Raw genomic sequence first — 18,828 nt, 5'->3', positions numbered from 1 at the left:
AGCTATATATGGGAGGTATATCTAAATCTGAACCGATTTCAATCAAATTTGGCACACTTCACTACACTACTATTTGTACTCCTAGTGCAAAATTTCAATCAAATTGAAAGATATATATGGGAGCTATATCTAAATCTGAACCGATTTCAACCAAATTTGGCACACATGACTACACTACTAATTGTACTCCATGTGCAAAATTTCAACCAAATTGGGCCTAAACTCTGGCTTCTGGGGCCATATAAGTCCATATCGGGCAAAAGATATATATGGGAGCTATATCTAAATCTGAACCGATTTCAATCAAATTTTGCACACTCGACTATACTACCAATTGTACTCCTCGTGCAAAATTTCAAGCAAATCGGGATAAAACTCTGGCTCCTGGATCCATATAAGTGCATATCGGCCGAAATATATATATGGGAGCTATATCTAAATCTGAACCGATTTCTTCCAAAATCAATAGGGTTCTATTCTGACCCAAAACAGGAACATGTGCCAAATTTGAAGTCGATTGGACTTAAACTGCGACCTAGAGTTTGATCACAAAAATGTGTTCACAGACAGACAAACAGACGGACGGACGGACGGACAGACGGACATGGTTATATCGACTCAGGGAACCACCCCGAGCATTATTGCCAAAGACACCATGTGTCTATCTCGTCTCCTTCTGGGTGTTACAAACATATGCACTAACTTATAATACTCTGTTCCACAGTGTGGCGCAGGGTATAAAAAATCAATTAGTAAATTAATTGATACATGAAGTTATTAATTACGTCAATGATTGAAAATTTTTAAAAAAAGTAATGGAATGGAATTTTTAAATAAAAATTTATTTCAAACAATCATACTATTGAACCCACTATGGCTCATCCAAATCCCTTCGACTGTACACAGAAAAAAATATCACCAACATATTTCCAATTAAAAAGTTGATTGAAGTTGAAAAAAATTTCAATTAGTAAATTAGTTGATACAATTAACTTTTTAATTAAGATAGAAGCATTAAGTTATTAATTAAGTCAATGATTGAAAATTTGTAATTAAACAATTAATTAACTAAGGCTAAGTCAGTTAAAAAAAGTGATGGAACTTTTTTTATTTTCTAAATAAAAATTTATTTTAAACAATCATACTAAAAAACACAAAGTCGAATAAGAAAGTTTGAAAATAGTTAAGTTTTTATTTCACGACATTAATTGAGTTTTGCAATCAAAAATTTTAATTGAATCAATTAAAAAAATAATTGAAATTTTCAAATCAAATCAATTAATTTTTTAATCAAATATTTTTTATGCCCAATTAAAACTGTGATTAATAACATCATTTTCGTGATTGAAGACATTTCAATTAAAAAATTAGTTTGAACAATTAATTTTGTAATTGAATCAGAATTTTTTTGTGTGTAACCTCAATGACGGTGTATTTATTTTATTTATTTATGTTTTCTTCACGAATCCAAGTCGCAAGGGCATATATGGATTCCAAACCTAAAAAAAAAACTTAATAACAATCATAAATTAAAAAAAAAAAAACGGTACACAAGTTTAAAAACAAGAAAAAACATACAAAAATAGTATTAATAACTGACTAACAGAATATGGAACAAATGAATACGTAGTTTGAACAACTGGGCGAGTCTTCAAAATGCGAGTAGAACCCATCCGTTCGTTGTAGGTTTGTGTGGATCCATAACGAAAAGCAACATCCCATTTATAAAGTCACTAACTCCTCTTGAGCGTCGAGAAGACGATCCATTCGATCCTGTTTTTTAGAATTCTGGAACTCTTATACCAGTATTCTTCACATACTCCCTTCAAGAAGATCGGTTCATAGTCGAATTTAAATTTAAGATTTGCACATATGGAGGCTACATCAGATTCTATATGTATAAGAACAATTTTTAAGTTCTAGAGGACAGAACTCGATCGAATAATCGGCATTCGGTCAAAAATCAATAATCGCCCACGAATAGACCTTCGGGGTCAAGAGGCCGATTAACCAAAGCCGAAGCTTTTTCAATACTATATTACATATTGAATTGTCCCAGTGTTGAATTTGTCTCAGTCAAAACACCCAGTACAAATAAAATGTAAAAAAAAAATATAAAAAATCCTTTTTTGTCATTATAATATCAAAGTACAGAATTTTGAATATTAAAAAATTTGTTAGTTCTAAAAGGATATTATAGAATATGGACTGAATTATCTTTTATTGTTGTTTTTATGCATTTGTTGAATAAAATATACTAATATTGAACTAAAACAAGCCAAATTTCCCTAATTACAAATTTTAGGAAATTAATCGACTTCGGCCGATTATGTCTGTTTTTTGCCGAATATCGGCGTTGGCCTAAAAACCGCTTCGGTCGAGCACTACTAGAGGATTCTTAAATTGCTCGTGTTAGTGTTTAAGAAAATGGCTTCAAATCAAAATCTAGCAAATAAATAAATATAAAATCGAATGAAATAATAGCCTTTCAGATGATTCGAGACCTTAATTCTGCAGATTATTGCAGATATTGGCATACTCGACTCATACTAAGCAGTTTTTACCGATGTTATAGGCATGAAACGTGCGACATCGAAGAATGTTGCAAAATTGCTACAACAAAAACAAAGTGGCATTAACATCTGATCTCTCAGGGGCTATACCAAACTGTGCGTTTCAGAAGTGTTTCAAATTCCAGGCAAATGGAATACACCGGAACATGTTTCATCAGCATATGGACCGATATAAAAGATATTTCTCACAGTTATTTATGAGTCTTTCGGCTACATTTCAAATTTATATAAACAAATTTAATGAAAACTGCAATTTTAATATTCTCAAGAAGTCAAATGGGGGGATCGATCTATATGAAGGCTATAACAAAACGTGGGCGATATATCTAAATTTGGCAGCCACCGTGGTGCAATGGTTAGCATGCCCGCCTTGCATACACAAGGTCGTGGGTTCGATTCCTGCTTCGACCGAACACCAAAAAGTTTTTCAGCGGTGGATTATCCCACCTCAGTAATGCTGTTTACATTTCTGAGGGTTTCAAAGCTTCTCTAAGTAGTTTCACTGCAATGCGGAACGCCGTTCGGACTCGGCTATAAAAAGGAGGTCCCTTGTCATTGAGCTTAACATGGAATCGGGCAGCACTCAGTGATAAGAGAGAAGTTCACCAATGTGGTATCACAATGGACTGAATAGTCTAAGTGAGCCTGATACATCGGGCTGCCACCTAACCTAACCTAACCATATATCTAAATTTTAAACATTCGTTTATGGGCTAAAAATACTTCTATATATCTATTGCAGGCAATTCTGACAAAATTTGTGGTGGTTATATTGGGCTATATCAAAACCTGGGCTCTATATCTTGACTCCAAACTTGACCAGCTTGCAGACAAAAAAATAAGAATGTGCTAAATTCCAGCACTATAGTTTCATTATTGGAGGACGGTAGGTATTATACACATTTTTCCAAACAAAATTTCAATTGATTAAAAAAAAAAAAACAACAATTACAAGTTCAATTGATTCAATTAATTACTTTAATTACAAAACAAAAATCAATTAATTGTTTTATTGATGTAGACAATGATACTCATCATTTCTGTGATTGAAGAAATTTCAATTAAAAATTATTTGGAACAAGTAAAAACCTTTCATACAGTACGAAAAACTTATTATACTTCCTAAATGGTGGTGGCTATAAAAAGGTTCCAAAATCTATCTAATCCTTATGTTCTAGTGGTAGCTTAGATATGTTGACTTGTTGTTGTTGTTTTATGGCGATTCGATTTTGCTTATTGGCTAATTGTACAGCTATTAGTCACTGTTCGTCTTATTATAGATAAGTGGACTTATGGACATTTTTATGATAAAATGTATATTAATGAAAAACTGAAGTTTTGATACCTATTTTTGACTAATCAATTGTTTTGGCTTTTTGATCATTTTTAAAAATTTTTATTTTATTTTTATCAAAAGGAAAAGAGATGGGAAGCAAGATAGTAATTCATGCAGCTGTTGTCTTACTTTAATTTATTCGAAATTCGAAATTTTACTCTAACTACTATTGGCTAATCGTCATAGTTCGTCATAATCAAAAACAAAAGTTATTTGAAAAAAAAAATATTCATAAAAGTTACCTTTCTGCTTCGACTTTAAGACGTTGCCAAAGCACTTGTTGACGCATGCATTCTAAGGTTGATTCCGATAAAACATCACTATTTGAGCAGTTATCATCGCTATTAGTTTTGTGAGTTTTGATGTGTGTGTGTGTGTGTGTTTGGAAGGTTGTTTTTTTTTTGTGAGATAAATTTTTGTGGGTAAGTATGGTGTTTTTTGGGAGGATAATTTTTTGTACAATACCAAAATTATTTTTTTTTTACATTAGTTGGGAATAATAAGGATATGTTAGAAACATTTTGGTTTGTTTGTTAGAAAAGAGAAAGAAAAAGAAAATTGAAGTCATTTTATACAATTTGTACAAAAAATATTAAATATTTGATCGATATAAAACAAAATTTATATATTTAATGAGATTCGAAAGTGAAGGGATCAGAATTGGAAAAAAAAATTGGAAATTTGTGGTTAGTAACCGTTTACCAAAAATGAAAATGATGAAAATAAAATTAAGTAAAAAAAAATTTGGTGCTATTTCTTCTCCATAAACATCTATGTGTTAGATGATTTCTTGGTGGTTATTGTGGTTATGGTTGGTTGATGATAGCTGATGTTCTTGCTGATGCGTTTCTTTTTGAGAAGTGCAAACCATTTGCCTATAACCTTAACCGCTGTGATGGATGTCTTTTTAATGATGAAGAAACAAAAATTATGGGATACGGGATAGGTATGGTGAGGTGAGGAGAGAGATTCTAGATGCTATAGAGTAACGCGCGCTCACCTAATTTGTTGATGATGATTATGTAATTCTTCATAATTCGAATAGTGCTGATAGCGATGATTAAAGATATCATTTTGATGGATACCAGCAGCCATGGCTGCTGCCACGGCATCACTGTGGCCCCCACCTCCAGTACCATTGGCATTTGCTGGGGGTAATGGCGGCGGAGGTTGATAGGCAGGCGGTGCCATTTTAGCATTACGTTCCATAGCCGCCAAGGCAGCTGAAGGTATTTGATTATTGGCAGGAGTCCTTTCATTTGCAGCATTATTTGTCACCGGTTGGTGATTATCAACTGGAGCCACGCCATCTTTACGATTTTTACCAAAGCGGAACATATAACCAATGCCTCGTAAAATACCAGGCTTTTTGCCTCGAGACTTTTGTTTGCCATCATTGAGTGATGATTGGCAGGGACCATTACGCTGATTAAAGCCACCTTCAGAAGGATCACCATCTTCCAATAGCCAAGTTTGACGGGCTTCTTTAAGGGCAAAAAGAAAAGGAATTAATTACACAAATTCCCATTAAATACAAACAGACTTACTTTTAACATCATGATCACTGGACACTGCTGCCCTCAAACTTTCCTCGCGTCCTCGACCACGAGGAGCCCTTAATGTCGTCGGTCCTCCACGTGGTTCATCAGACATTTGTATCTCTTGCACCATTGTTTGTAGCGATTCCAACGATGAGGATTTCTTTAAACCCAATGAAGGACCCAAATCACCCACTTGATCTCTAGACTCCGATTGGATCTGTTGCTGTTCAATGCCTGAATTGGTTTTGGAATGCTTATAGCCCGGTATACGAGAATTAGCTTCAGCAATTCGTGCCGATAATGATTCCATAGAACCATATATTGCTGATTTAGTTTGTGCCACACGTCTCTCCCTTTCTTCACGCAATTTTTTATTACGTTGATAGGTGCCCGTTTCACGAGCATCCAATGCAGCATGATGTTTTTCGGACATTGAACGTCTTCCTAAGGCATCGCGACTAAAGTGCTCCACACCGGAATTTGTTTCGAGACTAAGCTGTGATGAATAGGTGGCATCGAAATTTTGAACACCGCTATTCGGTTGGGTGGCATTTGAGCCAGTGGTATTGTTGGTAATGGTGGAGGCTAAAGATTCATTGGGACGATGTGGTAATGTGCTATAAAAAAAATAGAAGACATGAGGAATTAAAATCTATACTTGGATACTTGAAAATAAAGGATGTTACTTTAGGTTAGGGCACTAAGTGTTATGTCCACTAAGCGTAATCGAAGTATATTCTATCAGCTGGTGTAATAAGTTTAAGGGAAGATAAGTTTTGGACAGATTATCGGTACGTATATCCATATAGATTATCGATACGTATATCCACAGTCATTATTTACGGTGCGTTCATCACTCGTATTTGAATCCAATAGAATGATCAACGATGGAGACACGCTTTAATATGGGGAAACGTAAAGGCAAATGGTCCCTTGTCATTGGCAAGGAGGTCCCTTGTCATTGAGGTTAACATGGAATCGGGCAGCACTCAGTGATAAGAGAGAAGTTCACCACTGTGGTATCACAATGGACTGAATAGTCGAAGTGAGCCTGATACATCGGGCTGCCACATAACCTAACCTAACCTAAGGGCAAATGAACTGGCCTAAAGAACGTGAAATTCATAGAGACCATGGGGCAAACCAGAAAAAGACCAGGGAACTACTGAAGCAGAGTAGTACTCATGATCAGACACCTGTGGATTATACTTTGGCGAGACCACTTTTCGACAAAAAGTTTGAAACTCTAATTCCCAACAGTGAGGCGTGGTGCATACAGGCCCCGGGGAATAAACGATATAAAGATTTCTACACTTTCGGAGTATATTCTAATGATCTGGAACTTCGAATAGCGAAAAGTTTACCTGATCACTGTAGTGTTTTTCAGAATGAAATATTAGCAATAAGAGAGGTGACGAATTGGCTGAGAAGTAATGTTCCAAAAAAATTTTGGCATTAATATATAGTCAGACAGTCAACCTGCAATAAAATCCTTGGACTCTGTGTTCCTTAACTCGAAAACGGCCGCAAATCTCTCAATGAGATGGCTGAGCAGCACAATATTCACCTAATATGGGTGTCTGGCCATAGGAACACACCGAGGAACTGCGAAGCGGATGAGTTGGCAAGGCTAGGGACTACCTTAAATATTCCAGGGGAACTAGAATCTGTTGGTATGCCCCTGTTTATCTGCAAGCTCATAATGCGTGAGTTGGCTGCTATGATGGCAAATGTTCGATGGGAGAATTGCAAGGGTTGTAACGACACCAAGCAAATATGGCCCCATTTAAACTTTAACCACATCGAGGGGTCCCAACCATGAGCCAAAAATAATCTACAGAAATTTTGAGAACATTTTACCAAAAAAAAAAAAACTACCAAACCAAAACGTCTTATTGTGTAAAATTGTATTAAAATTCTGTCAAAATATTATTTCTATAGAAAATTTGTTAAAATTGTATTTCTATAGAAACTGCACTCAAACCATCGATTGGACTTTGGCAAAGGAAAAGTGAATATTTGCATAAAATGTATTTTAAGTAAAGCCGACTATCGAAAACCTTTTTTTCCGGGAGGTTCCAGTGTAATTTATATTGGGTTTAGTAAATTACCCGAATTTATTCTGATAATTGGTTGATAATTTTTTGTTGCAAGTATTGAATACTGCAATGTGGAAAACGGCTGTCCATCTAACCATATTGCACTCATACTCAAACAAATTTGACAAATATATTTTTCTTCTGTTGGTTAAGCTACTCTTGTAGTTTAGTCAACGCAATGATTTTAGGCTGAGATCAAAACAAATAAAATTTTATTTCTATAGAAGATTTTGTCAATTTTTTTTCTATTGAAAATTTAGTCAACGTTTTATTTCTATAGAACATTTTGTCAAAAATTTTTTTTTCTACTCGTATAGAAAATTTTGTCAAAATTTTAATTCTATACAGAATTTTATTTCTGTAGAAAATTTTGTCAAAATTTTATTTTTACAGAAAATTTTGTCAAAATTTTATTTCTATAGAACATTTTGTCAAAATTTTATTTCTAAAGAAAATTTTGTCAAAATTTAGTTCCATAGAAAATTTTCTCCAAATTTTATTTCTATAGAAAATTTTGCCAACATTTAATTCTATACAGAATTTTGTCAAAATTTTATTTCTATAGAAAATTTTGTCAAAATTTTATTTCTATAGAACATTTTCTCAAAATTTTATTTCTATAAGAACATTTTCTCCAAATTTTATTTCTATGGAACATTTTGTCAAAATTTTATTTCTAAAGAAAATTTTGTCAAAATTTAGTTCCATAGAAAATTTTCTCCAAATTTTATTTCTATAGAAAATTTTGCCAACATTTTATTTCTATAGAAAACTTTGTCAACATTTTATTTTTGTAGGAAATTTTGTAAAAATGTTATTTCTATAAAAAACTTTTTCAAAATTTTATTTCTATACAAAATTTTGTCAACATTTTATTTCTATACAAAATTTTGTCAAAATTTTATTTCTATAGAAATTTTTGTCAAATTTTGTTATAGAAAATTTTGTTAAAATTTTATTTCTATAGAAAATTTTGTTAAAATTTTATTTGTACTCGTATAGAAAATTTTGCCAACATTTTAATTCTATACAGAATTTTGTCAAAATTTTATTTCTATAGAAAATTTTGTCAAAATTTTATTTCTATAGAAAACTTTGTCAACATTTTATTTCTGTAGGAAATTTTGTAAAAATGTTATTTCTATAAAAAACTTTTTCAAAATTTTATTTCTATACAAAATTTTGTCAAAATTTTATTTCTATACAAAATTTTATTTCTATAGAAATTTTTGTCAAAATTGTATTTCTATACAACATTTTGTCAAATTTTGTTATAAAAAATTTTGTTAAAATTTTATTTCTATAGAAAATTTTGTTAAAATTTTATTAGTACTCGTATAGAAAATTTTGTCAAAATTTTAATTCTATACAGAATTTTGTCAAAATTTTATTTCTATAAAAAATTTTGTCAAAATTTTATTTCTATAGAAAATTTTGTCAAAATTTTATTTCTGTAGAAAATTTTGTCAAAATTTTATTTCTACAGAAAATGTTATTTCTATAGAAAATTTTGTCAAAATTTTAATTCTATACAGAATTTTGTCAAAATTTTAATTCTACAGAAAATGTTATTTCTATAAAAAAATTTGTCAAAATTTTAATTCTATACAGAATTTTGTCAAAATTTTAATTCTATACAGAATTTTGTCAAAATTTTAATTCTGTAGAAAATTTTGGCAAAATCTTATTTCTATAGAAAATTTTGTCAAAATTTCGCACTTCATTGCGAAGAAATGAAGATATCTGCAAAAATTTTCACCTGTACGAGGATTCCACAATGCCAACAAATGATCCGATAGCATTTTAAAATTAGTTGGCCCTGTCACTTTTACTTGAGAGTATGTCGAAAATAATGGACAATATCGACGGACGCACAATATAGTCTTGAAAATATCTAGTTCTATTTTTTACGCTGTGGTAATTTTAAATTCGTTCTCTATCTCTATCTACTTACGGCGTTGATGGTTCCGGATCATGTTCTATCAATACTGAATTATTGACATGTTTTTGGATGTGATGTAAAGCTGGTGACCAAGTATCATTGGTTGCCATATAATAGCTCTCGTTACGAAGATTATGGACACCACTATTACCACCACCTGGAGTTTTGCCACTATTAGCCATGACGTTGGCCACTGTTGAAGAACCACCATTAGTTCCATTATTTTGTGTTGAATTTCCAGAGCAAGCACCACCAGTTAGGCGATCTAAAACGGGGTTGCTCCATCTAAAAAAAAAAAAACAAAGAGGGCAAAAAAAAAAATTAAACAAAATCCAGCCATAATGGGAAGGGAGGGATTCCCCAAAACCCAACACACACACTCACCGATTCATATCGTTTGTTGCCGAACCATTATTATGACGATTTACTTCATTGTTTCTCTTCTCTGGACTTAAATAGATAACCGTAGCTCCACTATTATCACTGGTATTTGAACTTTCATTGGGATGTTCGAGTATATCACCCGAACTGGATGAACGGGTAATTTTTCGTGCTACTTGTAGGGTAATCATACCCGGATGTTTTCCCGGATTATTAACAATGGCACGTTTTAGAGTATCCATGGCTTCGGCATTACTTTGACCCAGTAAGGTAACACCATTAATACTAACCAATTGATCATTCATACGTAGACGACCATCACGGGAAGCAGCACCACCGTGTATGACACTCTTCACAAATATACCCAAATCGCCATCATTTTTCATAGAGCCATTGGAGCTGCCTGTGGAGGATCCAGTTAAATTGGAACTTGTTTTTCCTTTGACACTAACACCAAGGCCTGCTTTTTCGGTATCATGAACGGGTATGTGAAATGTAAGCATTTCACGGGAGCGCCAGGCAACACCAGCTTGTAAGCTATCCTATAAGTGGAGAGAGGGCCAAACGGAGGCATAAATAAATCAAGGTGATAATCTAGGTTATGTTTTGGGGGAAAATACTTACACTTGAAGCTGCCGACTCACTGCCGGCATCAATGAAATGCTGAGATTCATTGAGATTATGATGTTGCTGTTGTTGATGTTGTTCGAATAGAGATCGAGCACTTTGTGATTTTTTAATCTCTTTTTGGGGGGTTTTCATGGAGACTGGTAAAACTGGGGCTGGCGGTTTAGGAGGAGAATCAAATTCATTTTCCTTGTTTTCAAAATTCTGCAAAAAATTTCAATTCTCATAAAAATCCTTTACAAATTTCTTTTAATTATTCTACTTACAATTTCTCTTTCTTCTGGCTCGGCCAAATCCTGTTGCCTGGAGACCACTAGTCTTACTGTAGCTCCTGGTTGTGTAGCTCTTAATATGGAGACGACATCGGTTTGAGTTTTTCCCGTCATTAAAATGCCATCAACTTCTAGTAAACGATCTCCTGGCCTTAGTCTACCATCCTCTATGGCTGCTCCCCGGGGTAGAATATTTTTGATGTATATGGGACAATGACCCCCGGCTGGATTATCACGTGTGGTTATGGTAAAACCCAAACCATTTAATCCCTTTTTCAATATAATTTCAATTTTACGTCCCAACTTTCGAGTATTGGCCACTTGTAGGGAAGATCCAACAGGGGCTGTATTTGGTTTTCTGGTGGGCGATACTGTGGCCACGTTGCTTTCCAAGCCCGAAGCCAACTTTTCCTCAGCTTCTATCATTTCTGCCACTTTTGAATCGCGTTTTCGATATTTTGTCTCCTTGGAGGCAGCATTGCCCCTTATGACACGGACCCGCAATTCTGATGATTCCAAAGCTTTGCGTAAATACTCTTGAACTTTAAGTTCGGTAAGGCCAATAAGTTTGGTGCCATTGATTTCCAGAATACGATCTTCCTTACGCAAACGTCCACGCTCTGCTCGACTACCAGGTTCAACATGTTGCACTAAGAGGCCACCACCATGTTCATTATCCGGAATGGCTGTTAGGCCCAATGGACTGCCATACTCATTTATGAGTAAAAGCATTTCACCATCCTTTTCTCGTATGGACTCATAGGCTTGGCCCAAGGGTTCTTTTCTTGTACTTTCTCGAGGCAGGGATTTACTAGTAAAGAAATTCGTTTGTCCCGGCGAGTGCTGCGGATGTTGCTGCGTTTGTTGATTGTGATATGGTTGCGAATTTTGTTGCAACTTCTCTGCAGCCTCTATCCATTTGTAACCCGTCCCATCACCCAAAAATTGCATGGACAAACGTCCCGAACGGGCAAAAGGCTGTTGTTGTGGTACTTGTTGAGCTTGATGATGACCATCATCTTCTTCCTCCCATTGTGGTGGTAAATAGCCGCTCTTTTCCATTAGTATACGTTCCGGGGAATCACCACCACAATGTGGCGCGGCGGCAGACCAACGTTTATTGCCATTTTCTGCAGCTTTAAGGGAAGCCAATATATTTGGATCACTACTACGTCTCACTTGCAAACCCAAACCGGTCATGGGACATGGTGTGGTACTAGTCACCTCAATATGAGGTGTTGAATGATCTATGTGGGCACCATTTGTTGGTGCTTCGGTATTTGTGGGATCACGAAATATGTCTGGTGACCCCGTACCCACAGATGAACTACCCGAGGCACCATCTCCACCACCCTGTGGTACACCTGGATCCGGTCCAGAGTCTTCAAAACTAGCATGTATATATTCACGATCATCGGCTACATCACGTACACAGTCATCGGGATCCAGAATACCACATTGTGTTTGCAAATGATGCACAGAGACCCAGGCATCGGGATCCTGAAAATGAACAAAAAAAAAAAAAACAAACGTAAGTTTAGTGATTTGATAATGATTGAATATGTAGCTATTCCAGTGGGAAATGTGATTATAATATGATTTGCTGCTTATTAATAGAGTGTGGCTTATTGGACGTGACTTGGTTTTTTAGTAACTATGGCTTGCCAAGCCAAAAAATCAACAAACAAACCTTCGGGAGAAATGCATGCGTGTGTATTCCACAAAGGAAGTTGACTGTTTCGCTTTTGACTATGCTTAACGTTCTTGGCTTATGCTTGGAATTTAAATTGAAACTCGATGACGTTTAGAGTCTTCTTTGAAATCGGAAATGGTTAGCTTTAGGTTTGATGTTCTTTTGTTTGCTTTTTTGGAATATTGAATCTGAATATGGTTTGCGGGAAAATAAACCATCATAAATATAGTCTCGAAAGGTTAATCACTCTATAAAAGTAAAAGAAACCCTATCAAAACTCATTAAGATTTGAATTTTACATACAAATAGTTGAGTTTTTTCAAAATTAAGGATTTTGGTATTGATGCCGAACCAAAGATGCGGCTTCTTTAAAATAATCACATTTATCAAATGTTTATTCTTTTTCAAGTTATATTAATAAAGCTATTCACGTACACTGAAAAAAAAATATTTACGTGATATTAAAGATTACGAAACCTAAATTTTAGGGATGTGCAATTTACGAAACATTAAAATAATGAAATATTAATTGAATGGCACTAAAAACTACCAAAGTGTCGATAATCTCAAGACGGTGTTTCGCCATACTGTGCACTCATTTTATATTTATAGAGACTAAATTTAAAGAAAGAGAGTTCCCTAAAAAATATCTTTATTTTAAAGAAGCAACATCCTTGGTTCGCAATTAATGCCAAAATCCTTAATGGAACTTCAAAATGTTTGAAATGAGTGTAGTAATCGTGAGACATTTGCGGTTCGATTTTCCGTCCAAGCGCAAGGTAAAAAAAAAAATTAGGTAAAAAAAACTATAAAATAGAATACGTTCTTCTACATTGTTTGTATTACAGAAAAATGGGTTGAGAATTAAAAAAACCTCGTGGAAGTGAGAAAGATGTGAGGGAAGATGCAAACATTTTTTTTTTTTGAGTTAGTCTTTATGAAATAGTTTTTGCATCCTTTAAAAAGAATTACAAAAAGTACATACTTTTCTACCAAACAAACTTTTTTATAGCGAAAAGCAAATGGGGAAAAATCCGTAGTTAAACTAATGCTAAATTTAACTTATTTTTATTTGCTAAAGGGTGATACGGTCAAAATTTGGTCAAGGGAAAACGCGTGTAAATCGTTTATTTAAAAAATCAAATTAAATTTCTTTTTCAAGTTCAATTAGTATAAAATTTAGGAAAAATATTCAGTTAGGCTTTCGCTTTTCCAAATCCCAATTGCCGGGCCTCACGCTTGACACCTGCCATCAGATTTTGTACAGCCACCTTGTCCACCTTCTTCGCCCCAGAAAGCCAGTTTGCCTTGAACTGCTGCTCGTCCTTAGCATTTTTGTTGGTCTTCTTTAGGTTCCGCTTGATAATAGCCCAGTATTTCTCAATTGGGCGGAGCTCTGGCGTGTTGGGAGGGTTCTTGTCCTTGGGAACCACCTGCACGTTGTTGGCGGCGTACCACTCCATGGCCTTTTTACCGTAATGGCAAGATGCCAAATCCGGCCAAAACAGTACGGAACAACCGTGTTTCTTCAGGAAAGGCAGCAGACGTTTATTCAAACACTCTTTCACGTAAATTTCTTGGTTGACAGTCCCGGAAGCTATGAAAATGCTGTTTTTCAAGCCACAGGTACAAATGGCTTGCCAAACCTGATATTTCTTTGCGAACTTTGACAGTTTTATGTGCTTGAAAATATCTGCTACCTTTCCCCTTCATTTTGCCGTATAAAACTCCTGTCCCGGAAGCTGCTTGTAGTCGGCTTTGACGTAGGTTTCGTCGTCCATTAACACGCAGTCAAACTTCGTCAGCATCGTCGTGTACAGCCTCCGAGATCGCGCTTTGGCCGTCGTATTTTGTTTATCATCGCGATTTGGAGTCACTACCTTCTTGTAAGTCGATAGTCCGGCTCGTTTTTTGGCTCGATGCACGGTTGTAGACGATACACCCAGCTTATTTGCGGCATCTCGGAGAGAAAGGTTAGGGTTTCGCTTGAAACTACCGGCAACTCTCTTTGTCGTCTCAGCGGCTTCCGGTTTTCGATTTCCCCCCGATTCAGACTTCCTGGCTGTCGACAAACGTTCCCCAAACACTTTAATTACATTTGTAACGGTTGATTTGGCAACTTTTAGCGATTTTGGCAGTTTTGCGTGCGAGTAGCTCGGATTTTCGCGATGCGCGAGCAAAATTTTGATACGCTGCTCTTCTTGCTTGGACGGCATTTTGACAACTGAAGAGTGAATTCCAAAATCAAAATAGAAGCAACATTCTACACACACACACCTTCAAAATGAGGGGTGTTCAGGTTTTTTAAATGCAAAATTGAAAGAAATACGTCAAGTTTATATTGACCAAATTTTGACCGTATCACCCTTTAGTAGTGAAATCATATTATTTCTTACGAAATTTTCCACAGCTTAATGAAATCTTACGTTTTTAACCCCCATTTTCATAAAGCTCCGTTAGTGTTCCGTTAACTAACCAACTTTTAAACCATATTATGGACGAAGCTGTCATCTTGCCTATATATTCCATATGCCAATTAGGAACTTAACTGACGAAAGTTTTTCAGTTAAAGTTAACCGAAGAGAAGATATTTGCAATTTACATTCTGTTAACTGGCAGTTAAAGCCTAACGGAGCTACATGAAAATGGCCGTAAGTATGTCTCCAATATTTTATGAATTAAACGTGGGTATCAAGTTCAATGACCGTACACATAAGTTCCATATGAACTAAAACAAAATAATATTTTCGTACCATTCACAAAAATAGTAAGAATGAACTACTGTATGGTTAAAATGGCCATGATTTAGCGTCAATGATTTTCTTATTTACTTTTAGTTGATTTTTTCTTCTATGAGAGAATGTAATTTTATGAACTGCAGTTAAAAAGTACATCATGCGGCATCATCTTGTCCTGGTCTTAACAACGCTTTGTAGAAATCCCAAAATGTGGAGTACAATTTAGTTCTATTTTTGCGCGAAGTAGTTCATTCTTGCTATAAATCAGTTTACTTTTTAAACCCTGCGCCCCACTGTGGAACAGGGTATTATAAGTTAGTGCATATGTTTGCAACACCCAGAAGGAGACGAGATAGACACATGGTGTCTTTGGCAAAAATGCTTAGGGTGGGCTCCTGAGTCGATATAGTCATGTCCGTCTGTCCGCACCCAGAGAAGGAATATGATCATCTCAAACATGTTTTAAGAGCAAAATGTTATTTTTGGGTGGTGACCATGTAACATGGTTTTCGCAACCATGTTATTTTCTCGGAAATCATGTATCTGATTTCGACAAGCAGGTTATATTTGACGAGAAAATAACATTTTAGTGACAAACATGTTACATGGTCACCATACAAAAATAATATTTTGCTCTTGAAACATGTTTGAGGTGATCATATTCCTTCTCGGCGTGCGTGAACACATTTTTGTAATCAAAGTCTAGATCGCAGTTTTAGTCCAATCGACTTCAAATTTGGCACAAGTATGTGTTTTGGCTCAGAATAGAACCCTATTGATTTTGGAAGAAATCGGTTCAGATTTAGATATAGCTCCCATATATATATTTCGCCCGATATGGACTTATATGGCCCTAGAAGCCAGAGTTTTACCCTAATTTGCTTAAAATTTTGCACAAATTAGAACAATTAGTACTATAGTCAAGTGTGCCAAATTTTATTGAAATCGGTTCAGATTTAGATATAGCTCCCATATATATCTTTCGCCCGATATGGACTAATACGGTCCCAGAAGCCAGAGTTTTACCCCAATTTGGTTGAAATTTTGCACTACGAGTACAATTAGTAGTGTAGTCAAGTGTGCCAAATTTTATTGAAATCGGTTCAGATTTAGATATAGCTCACATATATATCGTTCGCCCGATTTACACTCATATGACCATAGTGGCCAATCTTTTACTCCGATTTAATTGAAATTTTGCACAGGGAGTAGAATTAGCATTGTAGTTATGCGTGCCAAATTTGATTGAAATCGGTTCAGATTTAGATATAGCTCCCATATATATTGTTCGCCCGATTTACACTCATATGACCACAGAGGCCAATTTTTTGCTCCGATTTAGTTGAAATTATGCACAGGGAGTAGAATTAGCATTGTAGTTATGCGTGCCAAATTTGATTGAAATCGGTTCAGATTTAGATATAGCTCCCATATATATTGTTCGCCCGATTTACACTCATATGACCACAGAGGCCAATTTTTAACTCCGATTTTGTTGAAATTTTGCACAGGGAGTAGAATTACCATTGTTGCTATGCGTGCCAAATTTGGTTGAAATCGGTTCAGATTTAGATGTAGCTCCCATATATAGCTTTCGCCCGATTTACACTCATATGACCACAGAGGCCAATTTTTTGCTCCGATTTAGTTGACATTTTGCACAGGGAGTAGAATTAGCATTGTAGTTATGCGTGCCAAATTTGGTTGAAATCGGTTCAGATTTAGATATAGCTCCCATATATATTGTTCGCCCGATTTACACCTATATGACCACAGAGGCCAACCTTTTGCTCCGATTTAGTTGAAATTTCGCACAGTCAGTAGAATTAGCATTTTAGCTATGCGTGCCAAATTTGGTTGAAATCGGTTCAGATTTAGATATAGCTCCCATATATAGCTTTCGCCCGATTTACACTCATATGACCACAGAGACCAACCTTTTGCTCCGATTTAGTTCAAATTTTGCACAGGGAGTAGAATTAGCATTGTAGCTATGCGTGCCAAATTGGGTTTAAATCGGTTCAGATTTAGATATAGCTCCCATATATATGTTTTTCTGATTTCGACAAAAATGGTCAAAATACCAACATTTTCCTTGTAAAATCGCCACTGCTTAGCCGAGAAGTTGTAAGAATGACTCTAATTTTCCTAAACTTTTAATACATATATATCGAGCGATAAATCATAAATAAATTTTTGCGAAGTTTCCTTTAAATTGCTTCAGATTTAAATGTTTCCCATATTTTTTTACTAACATTGTATTCCACCCTAGTGCATTAGCCGACTTAAATTTTGAGTCTATAGATTTTGTAGAAGTCTATCAAATTCTGTCCAGATCGAGCGATATTTAAATGTATGTATTTGGGACAAACCTTTATATATAGCACCCAACACATTTGACGGATGTGATATGGTATCGAAAATTTAGATCTACAAAGTGGTGCAGGGTATAATATAGTCGGCCCCGCCCAACTTTAGACTTGCCTTACTTGGTTTCCTATAAATAAGGATGTTATTGTTGGACACTAAATGCCTGTACTGTAGTTATAAGAATTAATTCTTGTTGTGCAGGTTATTAAAATACACAATAAAAATAAAATAAAAAAATCAGTTTACTTTTTTAAATTAAATACAATTTGGAAAAATTCAATCAAATAATTCAATAACTGCATCTGATGATTGATATTGTAATGTCCATGTTTGAAGCAATTACAGCTTAACATTATTTGGATCAATTATTTTTATTGTTGAAGCAAAAACAAAAAAAAAATAATACTTCACATATTTCCTCACCCAAAATACTCAGATTTGAGTCATCAACAACTATAGACTTTCCTATTTTAATATGTAGTTTACTTGAAAAAAAATCCAATCTCCTTTTCCTTCATTGAATTTTCAAAAAAAAATTATTTGAATGGTTTTCGCAGCTACGAGTGATTCATAGCAGTTGTGGGAGCATAGGTGAATCAACTTGAACTCCCAAAATGATAGTAAGACTGATTTACACTCAAGTTGAAAAGTTCACGACGATATAAGTTTTGCCCACTCCCCAGTGACAATTATGGCATTTAGGCTTAGCTGATTTAGAAACATTTGAAAAATGTGTATATAAATTTGTTAAAATTTTCAATGCTTGAATTTGTTTTGGGTGATGGAAAACTCTATGGTCTGCTGCTTGCTTAAACTTTTTTGTTTTGTCTGTGTGATGCAATTGTGTTGTTGTTTTTAGTTTTGGATTTTCTTGGAATTCATTGAGTTTGTATGGTGGTTAATAACAACAATAGAAATATTTGTTTATTGCTGGCTGTTCTTCTATGCCTTTTTTGAAGTCTGGCCTAGCATATTTTTGCTAACAATCTCATTTTTTTTCTAGCCATAATTATTGTTGTGGTTAACATGGGTTTTCTTTGATCGGTCGATCACGGTTGCTACTCCATGTTTTCAAATTTAGTTTGAATTCGTTTTGGCCTTATTTTTTGGACTATGATTGCCATAAATTTGAATGCATTTCTGCAGCACCCACATTCAATTTTTGTTTTGTATGCCACTGAATAAAAATAAAGAAAACTTTAACAATTTATTTGGCATTAATGTGAGTCATTTCAGTTAAACATATGTTTAACATT

At 34.9% G+C, this 18,828-nt stretch overlaps 1 protein-coding gene across 4 annotated transcripts in view; it reads right to left on the bottom strand.

Annotated features, from left to right (window-relative positions):
• Window positions 1-18,828, bottom strand: part of baz (par-3 family cell polarity regulator) — a 224,456-nt gene that overhangs the window by 6,436 nt on the left and 199,192 nt on the right. For 2 of the 4 annotated variants that reach the window (XM_075303133.1, XM_075303132.1), the window contains 7 exons: window positions 10,766-12,271; window positions 10,497-10,703; window positions 9,876-10,414; window positions 9,504-9,776; window positions 5,457-6,067; window positions 4,910-5,393; window positions 4,152-4,250 (listed from right to left, as the gene is read on the bottom strand). In XM_075303133.1, the coding sequence (XP_075159248.1) occupies window positions 4,152-4,250; window positions 4,910-5,393; window positions 5,457-6,067; window positions 9,504-9,776; window positions 9,876-10,414; window positions 10,497-10,703; window positions 10,766-12,271 (3,719 nt within the window). The remainder of the gene's footprint in view (window positions 1-4,151; window positions 4,251-4,909; window positions 5,394-5,456; window positions 6,068-9,503; window positions 9,777-9,875; window positions 10,415-10,496; window positions 10,704-10,765; window positions 12,272-18,828) is intronic. The other 2 variants (XM_075303136.1, XM_075303134.1) reach the window with 1 other exon arrangement.

This window comes from Haematobia irritans, chromosome 3, assembly GCF_050003625.1.
Source record: "Haematobia irritans isolate KBUSLIRL chromosome 3, ASM5000362v1, whole genome shotgun sequence".
NCBI classification, from domain to species: domain Eukaryota; kingdom Metazoa; phylum Arthropoda; class Insecta; order Diptera; family Muscidae; genus Haematobia; species Haematobia irritans.
The sequence above is the reverse complement of the archived record's forward strand: the minus strand, read 5'-3'. Positions and strand labels throughout refer to the sequence as shown.